This window comes from Apodemus sylvaticus, chromosome 12, assembly GCF_947179515.1.
Source record: "Apodemus sylvaticus chromosome 12, mApoSyl1.1, whole genome shotgun sequence".
Taxonomy (NCBI): Eukaryota; Metazoa; Chordata; class Mammalia; order Rodentia; family Muridae; genus Apodemus; species Apodemus sylvaticus.
In genome coordinates, this window is record NC_067483.1 from 102,780,632 (window position 1) to 102,798,449 (window position 17,818).

Consider the following 17,818-nt stretch of genomic DNA (forward strand, 5'->3'; position numbering starts at 1 on the left):
CCCTAAATTCCCAGTGAAGCCATAAGCCCCAAACACTAAAGCTCCTGTTTTATAGTGGTTCAGCACAGGGTTTAGCATTGCAGTGTACAACAGTCTTCAGAGCTATTCCTCACTTCAGTCTTACTACCTGTATTTACTGGGTTTTGTCCAGTCATGTCAGGAATCAAGGTGGATAGTTTTTCAGCATTGTCTGTGTGGTAATATGTTCGCCTGCTGTGTGTAAACAAGCAAGAAGGGAAATTATGCATTCGCCTGTTCCCCAAAGTATTATATTTCCCCCATATTTAAGAAGTGGGGAACAAAAAAATTACTACCTTCACAAAAGCCGAAGACAGCTAGTGTTCTACCTGATCTAAAATAAAATTAATGGCTCTGGAGTCAATATCTAAACAGTCCACAGGAGGGCAGCAGTGCTATGATCTCAAAGGCTGACAGCTCATTTTAGGGTAACCTCAGGATGAGCCTAGAGACCTTAAGCACATTGATGCGTAGGGAAGAATAGTTGTGTATCAGATTCAGCCAGTTCTGTTCTTAAATAAGCAAATTGTCTATGGTTAAAATGTTAGCTTTCTGGTACCATGAGCTTTAGAACTGTTTATTTAGAATTGCTTATTTCCCTTAAACCTTAAAATTGGGATGCAAATTCAGGCTCTTTTTGCCCCTAAGTCTTTCTAGCATAATTCAGACAATTTTTTGTTGGTTACTGTAAATGTCCTCTCTATATATTTTATACCAATTAAAAATATGCTAGGTCTCATGTTAATTTTCTAAAATGCTTTAGTCAATGTAATTTTCATTCTGTGTTTATTTTATTCATAAACATTACTGTCGTATTTTAAACCTACAATTTATCATTGCTTATTTTGAAAGACATCAAGACTTCTAAGCAAATAAGAGTATGTTATAATCTGTTAATTTTTTTTTCTTCCAAGTGCTAAGGAATGAATTCATGGTCTTGTACATGCTGAGCAAACTTTCTGCTGAGCTACATCCCTAACCCATGACCAACTTTAAGTTAAAGTCTTTGAAATTTTGGTTTTTAATAGGCAGAATTAAACTATGATTTTCTTTAAGCCTTTATCCTCCTTATATGGAGAGTTGACTGTCAGGTTCTCTAATCACAAATGCAAGTTCTTAACCTCAGCTGCAAATTAAAATCACCAGAGAAATTAAAACCTCCTGTGTTTAGGCCACATCTCAAATTCATAGCAGGAGAGCCCACTGGGGTGGTACTCGAGTGTCAATGAAGAACCCTGGGGGAGGCTAGTGGACAACCTCAGGTGAGAAACACTGGCCTGGCTTTGCTTAATCTGCCCTACTTCATATTTGCAAAGGCAGCAAGAATTATTTTCACATACAAAAAATCATGTCCTATTAGTTACATGGGTCAAGTTTTTTGTTTTTTAAGCCATATGAATACATTAAAGAGATATGAAAGTTACATCTTTTAGACACGTGTATACAGAATCTTAAATGTGGCTAACTTAAGGCTAAGCAATAAAGGATAACCTGAGGAGTTAGAGCTTCGCGGGATGGGTAGGACATGCATTGGCCTTAGAGGTACATGGATCTGGAGAGAATATTAAGCATTTCAGGTGACAGATTGGGGGTGTGGAAGGCACAGATGTGCTTAATTCAAAGCCATTATGTGCAGTGAAAGTGTCAGGCATAGGGATATGAGCTCAAATTGGACAAGGTCTGGTGTCTGCTTGGAAATGTGGCCAAGGGTTCTCAGTATCCAGCCATGAGTGCCTGTGTCCTGCACATACCATGTCACAGGCAGAACATTCTGCTCAGGACACAGGCACTCGTGGCTGGATACTGAGAACCCTTGGTGAGCTGCAGAGGCTGAAATGTGAGGCTATGAAAGAGAGGTTGGACACAGATTCTATTTATAAACAGATTTCATTTACATTAGAAACACATACACATTACCACAAACAAAGCTCCTGCAAATATACAATTTTGCTTTTGCCAGACATGAAGATCCAGTTTTCAAAAATGGAACAGTAATGACTTGCACACATGGGATATTCATCTTGCTGCAGATACATTTCTGAAGTTAAAAGAACATTTTAAGTTCAAATATGACTCTCTGCCATTTAGACAATTTTTTAAAAAACACTTTTTCTTCTACTTATATAACTGGTAAAATATTTCATAAAAATAAAAGATATATTTATACAGACACGTGTAAAATATAAACACTAATTTGAAGATTAAATTTGAATCAGAGCAAGCTATAAAGGTAAATTTATTTTGAAAATAAAATATTTGATTAAAAATATTTTAAATTAAGTTTAAAAGCAGTAAAGACATTTCTTGTCTTTAAACATTTAGTATATTCTGTTTCTTAACTTGTTATCTTTTGTTTTTTTTTTTTTATAATGCCGTGATTTTAAGTGTAGCACCATGCAGAGGTACAGTTGCTACCTTTTTTCTTTTTTTAAATATGTGAAAATGAGTACAGATTTCAATTTTTCTTAATTGGATTCCTAGGTGGTTTTTTGTTTTGTTTGTTTTTTCTGCTCAAGAAAAACAATCTTCCTGAAATATCCACTTGGAGGGCACAAAGGGTTGGAGTGTCACTCAGAGTGACTATAGGTGTTTATACTCAAAACAGGGTTCACCTTCACTCAGTTTCAGTTCACGGTCTTCTCAAGGTGATGTTTCCTTGGCCCCTCTATGGTACTAAACATGAAAGTTTATATAATTTTAATATTGGAGAAAAGCTATATAGTAAATATCTTATGTTGGAAATCAACTTTATGACAAATCAAGTACTTTTGAGACATCTTGACTTTGCATATGACTTTCTGTGGCATACATTTTTCTTTTCCATACATTTGCTTTATTTACTTCTTTTTCTTTCTTCCTTCCTTCCTTTCTTTTTTTTTAATACACCGTAGAAAGGACAATTAATCAGGAGTGGCAGTTTCTTCTCTCAGCATTAGTTCCTCAGAGACTGACTGGGTTGCGGCCTGGTGGAAGTCAGGCTCTGTTCTACTTGAGTATGGTCAGCCTCCAGAGCTCCTTCAGTGCAGCTGACAAGGGGGCAGGAGCAGGTCGTGGGGGAGACAGGAGAGAGGCCTAAGGAGTTATTGAATGAAGGCTTATCAACTGAAATTTCAGGATTCTCACTCAAGTATGTGACATTAACTCTAAAATCATACACCACCCAGCGGATAAGCACTTTTGGCAGTGCTGTTTGTGTTTACCTCTCAACTTTCTGTTCAAAACAAATAATGTAAAAGCTCAAAGAACAACATTTTGTAAGAAAAACAGTTCAGGTTTATATAATTTTAATATTGGAGAAAAGCTATAGTAAATCTCTTATTTTGGGAATCAACTTTATGACAAATCAAGTATTTTTGAGACATCTTGACTTTGCATTGAGTATAGTTGCTTTCTGTGGCATACATTTTTCTTTTCCATACATTTTTTCTTTATTTACTTCCTTTTTTCTTTTTTTCTTTCCTTTCTCTTTTCTTTTTTTTCTTTTTTTTTTTTTTTTTTTTTTTTTTTTTTTTTTTGGTGGGGAGTGTAGAAGGGGCAGGGTCTCATTATGTAGCCTTGGCAGGATCTCACTATATAGATGAGGCTAGCCTCAAACTTAGATTTGCCTGCCTCTGCCTCTTGAGTGTTGGGATTAAAATCATGTGCAGGATAATCCTTATGTAATTTACAACATGGCCTCTAAATTTGGGGGTTAATAGTAATTTTGTTATATGATTTCTAAACAATTATTTTCCTAACAATATTTTCCTACATATTCTTTGGTATAAAAAAAAAATCATAGAACAGTCTGTTGAAGGCTCATACATTTCAATCAAATAGAAAACAAATGCTGAAATTAATTGGATTCTTGACTTTTCTGCACCATGTTAGGAACTCCTCAGTTATCTGTACTGACTACATTTTTTTAAGCATACAACTTACAGATCATAAAATAAATCAGTCAATATTAATTTAAGTAATATCAACTAGTATCTTAGCATTCCATTAGCACCACTAATGGAAAACAATGAAAATTACTATTATGGAAAACAAAACACATGAATTATGCAAATAATACTCATTTATAGAATAACTCTTACCTCTCTCTGGATGTAAGTAAAGAAATATCTTAGCTGGAGTAAAGAAAATGATGCGTATATAAAAACCTTCACAAGTGAAAACAGTTAAAAAAAAAAGTACCTATTCAGAAGCACACAGGCTTTTAAGCGCCAAGCAGTTGCTTCCAAGAGGAAGAAAGTGAACAAAGGTAACTGGGAAGGAAAATGGAGAGATACTTTGGACTATACTTATTTGAGACATGCCAGTGATCCTAACTTACTCTTTTGTATGTGTGATATACTGGGCTGACTGAATAGCAATCCCTGGAATTTGTCTATCTCTGCCTCCCCAGTGCTGTGATTATGAAGCATGGACCGGCACACCTGGCTGTTTTTGTTGATCCTGAGAATTAAACTTCATGCTTATGTGGCAAATAGTTTACTGAGAAGTTACCACCCCAGTCCAAATTCTATCCTTTCCTTATACCTGAGAGACAATAACCAATATTATAGAATACTTTAGAATTCTTAAGTTTTTTTCACAAACTTAAAAGGTGTTAATGCTCTTGAAGTATTACTTGTACAATGTTTGTGGTTTGTGATGAGGGCTGGAAAAGGATCATCATGCTCTTAAGTCATCACAAATATCTGTTTACATCAAAGCCAGTTTTTAAAACCATACTTTAACAGCAATTTGAGAACATCTATGCTTTCTTCCGGTTTTTTTCTCAAAATAGAAAATAAACATTTTATATAGTCTTGTATGAAAAGTTAGCCAGCAATGTGGTATTGTGAAATATATATTTGGTCTTTATTATTGTTCTGTGACCAACAACTCTTGATATCCTTAGAGTCTTCAAAATGGTGTCTTTTGTGTGTTAATGAACTGATTCATGGAATCTCTCAGAAGCTTCGGAAAAGAGCTAGGCAGTACTTGATGATTGAAACTCGCCCATACTATCCAACCTCCAAAGAGAACTGAAGCCTAAATGATCTAATTAATCATGATTATTTAAAGGGGGGCAGAAAAGACTGGTTTGGAGACTCCAGACAGGTGGGCAACAGTTTCTAGGGGTAGTTCCTCCTGAAGGCATGGAGCCTTTTTGCTCCTTCTCTGGCTGTATACAGTTTCCTCTGCAGTTCAAATCAGTTTTAGTTCTGTGATTCTAGCAAATTAATTGTGGTGAACGTACCTTGTAGTTGGTGGGTCAGAAGCACAGGTAAAATAACTGAGCTTGGGACTGACATCTAAAAGGGAAAGTTGTGGAGATCTGAATTGAAATAAATAAAAGGCGCCAACTGTTGTCTACTGCAGATCTGATTGATTTCTGTGTGTGGAAAATCTACATATTTTCTCACAGCAGTCTTCTGTGTTGATTGTCAAGCAAGATTAGAGGAAAAATGAATTTATTATTCCTGATAACTTAAAGGAAATGAAAGCCACATTGAGGGGAAAGATTATAGAGATTAAACATGATTAAGAAAATAGCATAAGGGCTAGAGAGATGGCTCAGCAGTTAAGGGCACTGACTGCTCTTCCAGAGGTCCTGATTTCAATTCCCAGCAATCATATGGTGGCTCACAACCATCTGTAATGGAATCCAATGTCTTCTGGTTTGTCTGAAGATGGAGACAGTGTACTCACATATATAATAAAATAAATAAATCTTAAAAAGAAAATAGCACGAAAGATAAAACCACTGTTAACCCACTCTTGAAAAAGTGAGTGGTAAAAGGCACTTATAGAGGGTTATAAAATAACATAAGGGTTTTATTTTATAAAACCACTTATAGAGGGTTATAAAATAAAATAAGAGCCACCAACAATCTCTCTGATGTTTTTATTTAAGTTAGTTAGAATAAAGTGACTTTATTCCTTGAACCACATAGTGGCTCACAACTGGCTGTAATTCCAGTTCCAGGGTATCTGGTGCCCTACTCTAGCCTCATGCACCAGGCATGTATATTTACATGCATGTAGACAAAACACATCTACAAATAAAAATAAACACACACACATACTCACACATATAAAATAGTTGGATGTAGTAGTGCATCCTTTAATCCCAGAACTTGGGAGGCAGAGACAGGTGGATCTCTTGAGTTTGAGGCCAGCCTTGTCTACAGAGTGAGTTCAAGGATACTTAGAGCTACATAGTGGAACCCTATTTCAAAAAAAGAAGAAATAAGAAACAGAAGAAGAAAAGAAAAAGAAAAAAGGAATAATAAAAAAAGAAAGACTTAATGATCTTAAATATCAGAGAAGAAAATAAAAAGACTGCATGACAGTAATTTTTAAAATTTCAACAGTGTGATTAATTATATACAGTGGATCAAACAGCATCATTAGGAATGCATTTAACAGTAGGTTTCAGACCTATGCCAGACCAAAGGATCAGAAGATCTCCACGTGATTCATAAGCCTACAAAGAAGTATTGCTTGGGTGTTAAAGAAGAAATGCATCTCACTCTTTGGGACTTAGGTATATTACCACTAGGGAGGCAAGTCAAGAGAATAATCACAAGCTCGAGGCTAGCCAGAGCCACATAAGGAGATACTCCCTGAAACAAACAACAGAAATAACCACACACATCTGTATGTGGACTCAGTGTTCTGAAGGCAAGCATTCTGAAAATTAAATTACTTTTTCTGTGTGCTGGAGATTGACCCCAATGCCTTATGTGTGATAAGTATGGAAAAACCTAACTTTTAATTTAACCATCATAGGTTATATTGGCATCTAGTCATTAAAAGGTGCAAATTATATCCTAAAAGACTGTCAATACAATTTATATTTTAGCTCAGTGGCAATTAAGAGGCAATTAACTACTTTCAACACCATTCTTGGGCACTTTATCTAAAGTTGTAATATTTTGTACAGTGCCTACATTACACTGTTTGAAGACAAATTATCTTCCAAAACATTTTTAGATATTTAATTTTCTGTTAGACTACTGTGGTGTTACATATGAGCATGAAGAATTACAAAACAGATTATTTTTAGATTTTCAAGTCACTGTTGAACCTTTAATTTGTAAGGACAATGACCAGATAATTGTTTAGGTTGAAAAGACCCATTAACTGGTAGCTATACAATCTGTATAGTACATAAATATTTTTATGGATCTATCATGAATTTTTCATGGAATAATGTTAAATAACAAAAAAGGGCAATGAAAAGCTACGTTGTTTTACTTTCTTTGGAAGTTATTTCTACACAGGCCTTTTAATTAGTAAAACCACTGATAGTATTACTTATTGATATTGTTTATACATGTGGCTTAAAAACATAATCAATAGATATATCAAATGTTATTTTTAAATGTTCTATAAATATAAATTTTGAGATTCAAATAAAGGAATTACAGATATTTAAAACAGATAAAGTAATATTTAAAAGCTTCCAAATGTATTTGCTTTTTCCAGTTTTAACTCTGGCGTAGAGGCCTCACCTCCTTTTTTGGTGGTAGGAGAGTAAAAATCTAATTGACAGAGAAAATGTAAAACCTAACCAAAGCTCTGTTGCTTCAGGATGATTTTACTAACAGTATAGAAGATCACTAAAATGTATAGCGTTTGGGACTGGGCAAGTCTGGGCAAGTGTTTGCGTGGTTTCCTCAATCTAGTGAGAATTTTGGTTTCTTTAAAATCCTAGTTATGTGAATGCTTTTGTTTCAATCCCAGATATGGGGTAAGAGGTTGCTTTACAGCAGGTGATTTTGATATGCCTCTTGCACTAGCAGGGAATGGTTTTGCCAGCTACCGATAGTTTCTTCAAGTGTGTATATTTGGAATTCTGAGAACTTCCACTAGGGTATACCCTGAGGTGGGTGGGGTGCTCTTATGAGGCTGCTGCTGGTTCCTGCTGCTGCTGTTTGTCAGGTTGTCTTGAACAAAGAGCAGAAGAAGAAATTAGACTTCCTGATCCCATAGACTAAATTTGCCCCAAGGAACTCAAGCCCTTAATCAGCAGGAAGTAGTCTAAAGAGATCTATGTGCCCCCTTCCCCTCTAACCTTCTTTCCCTCCTATATAGAGTTGGGGGGGGGGGGAGGTGTTGAAAGGGATTAGAGTGGAATAGGGGTTGGAAGGATGGTAGATATAAGAACCCAATAAAGTAGACCAAAAAATAAAATAAAATAAAATAAAATAAAATAAGAGCCACCAACAATCTCTCTGATGTTTTTATTTAAGTTAGTTAGAATAAAGTGACTTTATATTAAAAATAAATAAATGAGAAGATTGAGCTTTTTACAAGTGAAGAATATACTTCAATCATATAGCTCAAACCCAATGATTAATTTAAAAGGAAACATGAAACATGGGTCTTATATTAATTAGGGATGATTTCAGAGCTATTTTAAAGTGACAAGAAAAAATGAAATTACCTAAATCCTATCAGAAACTTCCAAAGCACTAATGTAATCTGTGTCCTAAGATTTATTCCAAATTTTCCATTATATGTAAAGTTGCTACATTTAATTTTATACTTTAACTCCCTGTTTTTACTGAGGGACATACTATCCTAAATACCCCCATGTCCTCTAAATCCCCATTTCTTTTGAAGTATATGTATTTTTAATTTTTCCTGTTTTAACCCCCCCCCCCGCTTTGTTTTAGTCTTTATCGAGGTAGAACACAGATAAAAGATAATAGAGTGCCCTATTTCATGTTTCCTTTTAAATTAATCATTAAGTTTGGGCCGTAAGATAGAAGTATATTTTTCACTTGTAAAAAGCTCAACCTATCTATTTATTTATATGAAATGTATTTATTCATATATTAGTGATTGCATATTTATTTTAATTTTTTTATTTTTAAAGTAAATTTACTTACTTTATTACTTAAATTTATTTACTTTAAAAATAAAGTTACTTTATTCTACTTTTACCCTTTTAGCTATTTCTGATACTAATTAATGAATGAGTTAGTAGTCAAAAAATTTAGGAGAACATGAAAAAAATCAAATGGTGATAGTCTTAATCACTCTGGTTAACATTAATAAATGACTCTAAATTGTATTTTAAAAAAAAACAGACCCCTACATAGCTTCTTTTTTTATTTTCTATATTCTTTGTTTACATTCCACATGCTTTCCCCTTTCCCAGTTCCCCCCTCCCCATATGCCATCTTCCCTCCACTCATTCCCCAATCACTCCCCTCTCCTTTCTCTGTCCTGGTAATCCCCTACAATGCTGGATCAAGCCTATCCAGGACCAGGGCCCTCTCCTTCCTTCTTAGGAATCATTTGATATGTTAATTGTGTCTTGAGTATTCAGAGCTTCTGGGCTAATTAATATTCACTTATCAGTGACTGCATTCTATGTGTATTCTTTTGTGATTGGGTTACCTCACTTAGGATGATATTTTCCAGTTCCAACCATTTGCCTAAGAATTTCATGAATTCATTGTGTTTTATTGCTGAGTAGTATTCAATTGTGTAAATATACCACATTTTCTGTGTAAATATACCACATTTTCTGTATCCATTCTTCCATAGAGGGACATCTGGTATCTTTCCAGCTTCTGACTATTATAAATAAGGCTGCTATGAACATAGTGGAGCATGTGTCATTATTGCATCCTGGGAAATCCTCTGGGTATATGCCCAGGAGTGGTATAAGAGGGTCCACCGGAAGTGTCATGCTCAGTTTTCTGAGGAACCACCAGACTGATTTCCAGAGTGGTTGTACCAGCTTACAGTCCCACCAGCAGTGGAGGAGTGTTCCTCTTTCTCCACATCCTTGCCAATACCTGCTGTCTCCTGAGTTTTTAATCTTAGCCATTCTAACTGGTGTGAGGTGAAATATCAGGGTTGTTTTGATTTGCATTTCCCTAATGATTAATGATGTTGAACATTTCTTAAGGTGTTTCTCAGCCATTCAAAATTCTTCAGGTGAAAATTCTTTGTTTAGCTCTATACCCCATTTTTAATAGGGTTATTTGGTTCTCTGGAGTCTAACTTCTTGAGTTCTTTGTATATATTGGATATTAGCCTCCTGTCATATGTAGGGTTGGTGAAGATCTTTTCCCAATTTGTTGGTTGCCGTTTTGTCCTTTTGACAGTGTCCTTTGCCTTACAGAAATTTTGTAATTTTATGAGGTCCCATTTGTCAATTCTTGATCTTAGAGCATAAGCTATTGGTGTTCTGTTCAGGAACTTTTCCCCTGTGCCCATGTCCTGAAGGGTCTTCCCCAGTTTCTTTTCTATTAGTTTCAGTGTGTCTGGTTTATGTGGAGGTCAGTAATCCACTTGGAGTTGAGCTTACTACAAGGAAATAACAATGGATCGATTTGCATTCTTCTGCATGCTGACCTCCAGTTGAACCAGCACCATTTGTTGAAAAGGCTATCTTTTTTCCACTGAATGGTTTTAGCTCCTTTGTGACCATAGGTGTATGGGTTCATTTCTGGGTCTTCAATCCTATTCCATTGATCTACCTGCCTGTCATTGTACCAATACCATGCAGTTTTTAACACTATTGCTCTGTAGTACTGCTTGAGGTTCAGAATACTGATTCCCCCAGAAGTCCTTTTACGTTGCGAATAGTTTTAGCTATCCTGGGCTTTTAGTTATTCCAGATGAATCTGAGAATTGTTCTTTCTAACTCTATAAAGAACTGAGTTGGGATTTTGATGGGGATTGCCTTGAATCTGTATATTGCTTTTGGCAAGATGGCCATTTTTACCATATTAATCCTGCCATTCGACGACCATGGAAGATCTTTCCATTTTCTGAGGTCTTCTTCGATTTCCTTCTTCAGAGACCTGAAGTTCTTGTCATACAGATCTTTCACTTGTTTGGTTAGAGTCGCACCAAGATATTTTATTTTGTTTGTGGCTATTGTGAAAGGTGACATTTCTCTAATTTCTTTCTCACCCTGCTTATCCTTTGAGTATAGGAAGGTTACTGATTTCCTTGAGTTGATTTTATGCTTTTTCTTTTTTTTTTAATATTTTTATTTTCTATATTCTTTGTTTACATTCCAAATGATTTCCCATTTCCCGGATCCCCCTCCCCACATGTCCCATAAACCTTCTTCTCTCCATCCCTTCTCCAATCACCTCCCTCCTTTTTCTCTGTCTTTATATTCTCTTCCCATGCTAGATCAGTCCTTTCCATAGGATCAGGACCCTCTCCATACTTCTTCATGGGAGTCATTTGTTATGCAATTTGTGGCTTGGGTATTCAGGGCTTCTGGGCTAATTAATTTTTCCATCTATGGTGATTGAGAGTTTTAGTCTTGGGTCACATTTGTGTTCTTTTAAGGTCTGCATGAGATCTGCCCGGGATCTTCTGGCTTTCATGGTCTCTTGTGAGAAGTCTGGTGTAATTCTGATAGGTCTTCCTTTATTTGTTACTTGGCCTTTTTCTCTTACTGCCTTTAATATTCTTTCTTTGTTTAGTACATTTGGGGTTTTACTATGTCACAGGAGGTATTTCTGTTCTGGTCCAGTATGTTTGGAGTTATGTAGGCTTCTTGTATGTTCATGGGTATCTCTCTCTTTAGGTTAGGGAAGTTTTCTTCCATAATTTTGATGAAGATATTTGCTGGCCCTTTAAGTTGTAAATCTTCACTCTCATCTATACCTATAATCCTTAGGTTTGGTCTTCTCATTGTGTCCTGGATTTCCTAGATGTTTTGGGTTAGGAGCTTTTTCAATTTTGCATTTTCTTTGATTGTTGAGTTCATGGTTTTTATGGTATCTTTGGCATCTGAGATTCTTTCTTCTATCTCTTGTATTCTGTTGTTGATATTTGCATCTTTGACCCCTGATTTCTTCCCAAGGTTTTCTATCTCCAAAGTTGTTTCCCTTTGTGATTTCTTAGTTGTTTCTATTTCTGTTTTTACATCCTGGATGGCTTTGCTTAGTTCCTTCACTTGTTTGTGTTTTCCTGTAATTCTTTAAGAGATTTTTGTGTTTCCTCTTTCATAACTTCTGCCTGTTGACCCAAGTTCTCCTGTATTTCTTTAAGTGATTTTTGCACTTCTATCTATTGATCCATATCCTCCTGAATTTCTTTAAATGATTTTTGTGTTTCCCTTGTAAGGGCTTCTAACTTTTGATCCATTTTCTCCTGTATTTCTTTAAGAGATTTATGTCCTTCTTGTGTTCCTCTAACAGCATCATGACCAGTGATTTTAAATCCAAATCTTGTCTTTCTAGTGTGTTGGGGTATCCAGGACTTGCCATTGTCGGAGAATTGGGTTCGGATGCTCCCATATTGCCTTGATTTCTGTTAGTAACATTCCTACCTTTGCCTTTTGCCATCTGGTTATCTCTGGCGTTAGTTGGTCCTGTTGTCACTGTCTGGTGCTTGACCCTCCTGTAAGCCTGTAAGGCTATTTCTTCTCCTCTGGATGACTGGGTTTCCCCTGGCACAGGGGAAACACTGATGGGCTGTCCTACTCTTGGGTGCTGTTGGAACCCTGGTGTGCCTTACCCCAAGCAATGTTATACTCGGGCTTGTCTCTGTGTACCTAGAGCTGCCTGTCCTGTCTGTCTTGGAGTGAAGATGGCAGCAGGGAGCCCCTCCAAATGCCTATTACTTTGCAGGGCAAATGACCCATGACAGGCTAGCACACAGATGAACCACAGAGCTGTCCAGGTCTTAGGCACAGGCAGAAGCCTGGTGGTCTGTGTCCCAAGTGATGTTAAACTTGGGATATCTCTGTACCTGGAGCTGCCTGTCCTGTCCGTCTGGGAGCGAAGATGGTGGCGGGGAACACCCCCTACATAGCTTTTTACCACTAGCCAAGTTAGACAAATGTAAGTTTTTCTCATAAAATCACAGTGTACAAAGTAAAAATATCACAGTGAAATATTTTAAATTTAATTTTGGCTACTTGTGAACTTAGAAAACAGGGAACACTTCATAATGATCTTGTTTCACTAAGCACCTTAAACTTCAAATCCCATAGGAAACTTTCTTGTACTGATGGTAACTGCTAAAAAAAAAAAAAAAAAAAAAAAAAAAAAAAAAAAAAAAGCAACTTCATACAGATCCTTGTGCTACAATGATGTTAGAATAGCTGACCACGTTTTAGCAAAGAAATGCAATTTGTAGGGCACATTACTACAGGCATACTTTGAAAAGGAGGGTGCTCAATGCAGAAGACAAATCAGTTGCATGAATAACAACTTAGAATACTTACCCTTTCTTCCTGTGCTCAAAATACCTGAGCATGATGAGACAAATTACCAAAACTCCAACAACTACAAGAAAAGGAAAATAAATAGCATGTCTAACTCTGAGAGCTATGAAGGCCTAGGTGAAATATTAAGGCCTAGATGGAATGTTAAAGCCTAGCTAGGTAAATAAAATGTTATGGCCTAGGTAACAGTTACTTGGTTAACCTACCATTATAAGGAAACTTTCTCATATGTTTCTGCTGTTACTAGGAAACTTTCTACTGCCATGACTGATTACATATTCTATAATGTTCTGTGCCATTGGAAACCAATTATAATAAATGTCAATAGAACCATTTGTGTAGTTACCTACAATAAGTTTGTAGGTAACTAAGCTAAACCAACCACTCAACAGCACTTACTGCACCTGTGTATAAGCATTTATGGTATAGGCTGCTGGTGGGATAGACCTCAACATAAGAAAGACACTTACACCAATATAAGAAACTATTTCCAAGACCTCCTTGGGAACTGAAATCTTTTTTTTTAAAGAATTATTTATTTCATTTATGAACTATCTTCAGACACACCTGAAGAGGGCATCAGATCTCATTACAGATGGTTGTGAGCCACCATGTGGTTGCTGGGATTTGAACTCAGGACCTCTGGAAGAGCAGTCAGTGCTCTTAACCGCTGAGCCATCTCTCCAGCCCCGGGAACTGAAATCTTATTTGGCAGAAAGAGACATGTAAGTAGCTAACTGACATCCTGGTTAGCAAGTTAAAACATGAATGTTAGACAAGTCCCATCCTGGTGGACAAGTTAGGACATGATTTTTAGACAAGGAAAGTCCCTTGCCACAGTTGAGTATTCCAACCAATGGGAGCAGGATAAATGTAAAACAAAGACATGTTCCTAAAGAAATCCCCTATCCCTAAATCCTGATCGGTGAAATAACTTGGCACAGATGTTTGTGGATTTGGGGCTTAAAAACGCTCTAGGATCTTAACTCATCATGGTTCAGTTTCTGAATCTGGACCATGGCCCTTGGTCAATTCGTCCTGGTGTGTATGCTCAAATTACACTCTTCTGACTGAGATCAGTGTGTGTGTGGTGTGTGAGGCAATTACTGAATCCCATCAATAATCACTGCCAATACTCAAAATCTCAGCAGAAGAAATAAATCAGTTACAATTCAATGATAAGGAGTTATAGATTTAGATTCCATCTAGACTCTTTATTCTCTAAATCCGATTCTCTGGAATCACATACCACAGTAAGAAAGAGGAAATCCCTGGCTTAATTTAAAAAATTATCAAAAGCATACTTAGGATGAACATTCATAGTAAGTCATCTTAAGAAAGTACACACTGCTTACAGGGTACTTCTAAGCAGACATATAGAATATGAAATAATATAAGTTCTGGATTAATAATTAATCTAGAATTTCCCCTGTCAAAAGGAAGTGCAGGGACAAAGAGTGGAGCAGAGACTGAAGGAAAGGCCACCCAGAGACTGTCCCACCTAGGGATCCATCCATCTGCAGACACAAAACCCCAGACACTATTGCTGATGCCAAGAAGTGCTTGCTGACAGGAGCCTAGTATAGCTGTCCCCTGAGAGGCTCTGCTATAGTGTGACCAATACAGATGTGTATGCATGCAGTCAAACATGAGTACAGGGACCCCAATGGAGAAGTTAGGGCAAGGACTGAAAGAGCTGATGGGGTCTGCAACCCCACAGGAAGAACAACAAATCAACCAACCAGACCCCCTACCCCCAAAGCTCCCTAGGACTAAACCACCAACCAAAGAGTACACATGGGGGGGGGGGACCTATGGCTCCAGCTGGATTTGTAACAGAGGATGGCCTTATCTGGTATCACTGGGAGGGGTGCCCCTTGGTCCTATGGAGACTTGATGACCGAGGGTAGGGGAATGCTAGGGTGCTGAGGCAGGAGTTGTTGGGCGGGTGAGGGAGCACCCTCATAGAAGCAGGTGGAGGGGAGAGAGGATAGGAGGTTTGTGGAGGGGAAACTGGGAAAGGGGATAATATTTGAAATGTCAATAAATAACCGATAAAAATGAAAAAGGAAATAATATAAGTTAACAAAGGATAATACATAAACAACTAGGTATTTCCAAGATAGTTAATTTCAAGTTTAAAAACTATACAAGCCAAAAAAAAAAAAAAAATAGTTCGTCTTTTAAAAAAAAAATGTGCTGCTTTACAGTAACAAATTTAAGCAGTGAAAAGCTTGGGATACTTACTTGAAATAATAACAATCAAAGCAACAATCCATGCATCTAAAGAAAAAAGAAGCCAAACATTTAGAAGTGTCTAGATTAGTTCAGATAATCCACACTTAAGAGAACACAATTACTAATGTAACCAAGTTATTTATATAAAAAAATATGTATAAGCCCATTTCCAGATTTGGGGTCCAACTTGTGAAATTCAATTTTCAGTATTATTTCTTTTCTTACTCCATCAGTTTATTTAGTAAACATTATTACAGAACAATTAGGATTCACTGAATAGAGGAAAATCATTACACAATATACTACCTTCTTGTATTTGCTTTGGTTCAGTATGCATTCTATAATTTCTTATAATTTTAAAAATAAATCCATTTTTCCCAAAAAGTGGATCTGTACAATGTTATAAATAAGTTTCAGTGAGTTAATTAAACAGATACTATTTGAAGTTCTTACAAATAATATTCTATCCTATCAGGGCCCTGTCTTCCTCCCTATGACCTCATCCCACCCCAGCCCCTCCTTCCAAATGAAAACATAATGCTAAATGCCAAAGACTTTCCCTTCTCTAAGTGTAACCTAAGAAGTAGAGATATAGCTCAGTAGCAGAGCACTTACATGACATGCTCAAGATACAACGTCTGCATACATTGATAAGTCATGCAGAGGAATTTAATAATTGACTGACTGGGTGTGCTCGTTTTATTTCTATTGATGAGATAAAATACTCTGGCCAAAAGCAACATAGAGAAGGAAAGAATTTGTCTGGGTTATAGTTCACTCAGGGAAGTCAAGGTAAGAACTTGAAGGCAGGTGTGTCAGCTATGTATATTACCTTTAACCAGGAAACTCACAGCCAAGGGAATACAGGAGAAACCATGAAGAAAGGTTATTGCTGGCTTGATAAAAGGTTAATGCTTAGCTAGCTTTCTTTTGTTTTGGGGGGGGGGGTTGTTTTGTTTTTTGTTTGTTTGGTTTTAATTTTGTTTTCATTTTTTTGAGGAACTAGCACTCTAGACCTGGCTTGCCTCAAATTTACAGAGATTCAGGGATTAGGGTTTGGCCTCAAAGTTAGAGATTCACTTGCCTCTGACTCTAGAATGCTGGCATTAAAGGTGTATACTACCACTGTCCGGCTTTAGCTAGCTTTCTTAAACAGTATAGAACCATCTGCCTAGGGAAAGATTCAGTCCATACTGAGATGAGCTCTCCTATGTAAGTCAGCAATAAAGACAACACCCTTTCCCCATGCCTGCAGGCCAATCTTGATCTAGGCAATCCCTAAATTGACAATGCCTTTTCAGGTTACTCTAGATGGTATTGAATTAACAGTTAATGCTAAGCAGGTCACGAGATAACATTAAATTCTACAAAATCTTAAATTTTGGAAGTATTTAAGTCTAGCAATGTATTTGCTTCTAAAGTTGCATCATTTTTATTAAATTGCTGCCAGTCGAAGAATGAAATGTTAGTCTTCATTCTGCTCTTCAGTCACCACATGTATAACAGTTTAAGGAAGCACTGGATTTACTATCATAGTGATGCACAGTGGCCACAAAATTTGAAGCTGAAGTATACACAGAAAGTGCCCTTACTGTAATGGGTTGACCAAATAATTTCCTTTTTACATTGGTATGATACTGATGCATATTCAGCAGAAACCAGTGTTGAACTGTGAATTTTGACCTTTGCCTGGGTTAACAATATAACATAAAGCTGTATCTTAGATTTTGGCAGCATTGGCTAGCCTCTGTTCCTACAGATCCAGGATCACATGAGAGAAATCAGAACTCTGACCATGATAATCTTCAGATAGGTATGCTAAATGCATTTTCAACTCGGGATATTCAATTTACTATGGTTTATCAGTGAAATCTCCCATGCATATAGAGAAACAATTATATATGTGTGTCTCTCTCTGTGTGTGTATATATATATATATATATATATATACATATATATATGTATATATATACATATATATATATATGCCAAAAGCAGTTTTTAAGAAGAGTAATCATGGGCTGGAGAGATGGCTCAGGGGTTAAGAGCACCAACTGCTCTTCCAGAGGTCCTGAGTCCAATTCCTAGCAACCACATGGTGGCTCACAACCATCTGTAATGGGATCTGATGCCCTCTTTTTTTTTTATTCGATATATTTTTATTTACATTTCAAATGATTTCCCCTTTTCTGGTTCCCCACTCCCTGAAAGTCACATAAGCCCCCTTCCCTCCCCCTGTTCTCCCATCCACCCCTTCCCATTTCCCTGTTCTGGTTTTGCCCTATACTGCTACACTGAGTCTTTTCAGAGCCAGGGATCACTCCTCCATTCTTCTTGTACCTCATTTGATGTGTGGATTATGTTTTG

General features: G+C 36.7%; 1 protein-coding gene across 2 annotated transcripts in view; it reads right to left on the reverse strand.

Moving 5' to 3' along the window:
* Positions 1-839: 839 nt before the first annotated feature.
* Cd46 (CD46 molecule) overlaps positions 840-17,818 on the reverse strand; it is a 35,851-nt gene continuing 18,872 nt past the window's right edge. For both annotated transcript variants that reach the window (XM_052200753.1, XM_052200752.1), the window contains 3 exons: positions 15,461-15,496; positions 13,214-13,274; positions 840-3,090 (listed from right to left, as the gene is read on the reverse strand). In XM_052200753.1, the coding sequence (XP_052056713.1) occupies positions 3,036-3,090; positions 13,214-13,274; positions 15,461-15,496 (152 nt within the window). In that variant the 3' untranslated portion in view covers positions 840-3,035. The remainder of the gene's footprint in view (positions 3,091-13,213; positions 13,275-15,460; positions 15,497-17,818) is intronic.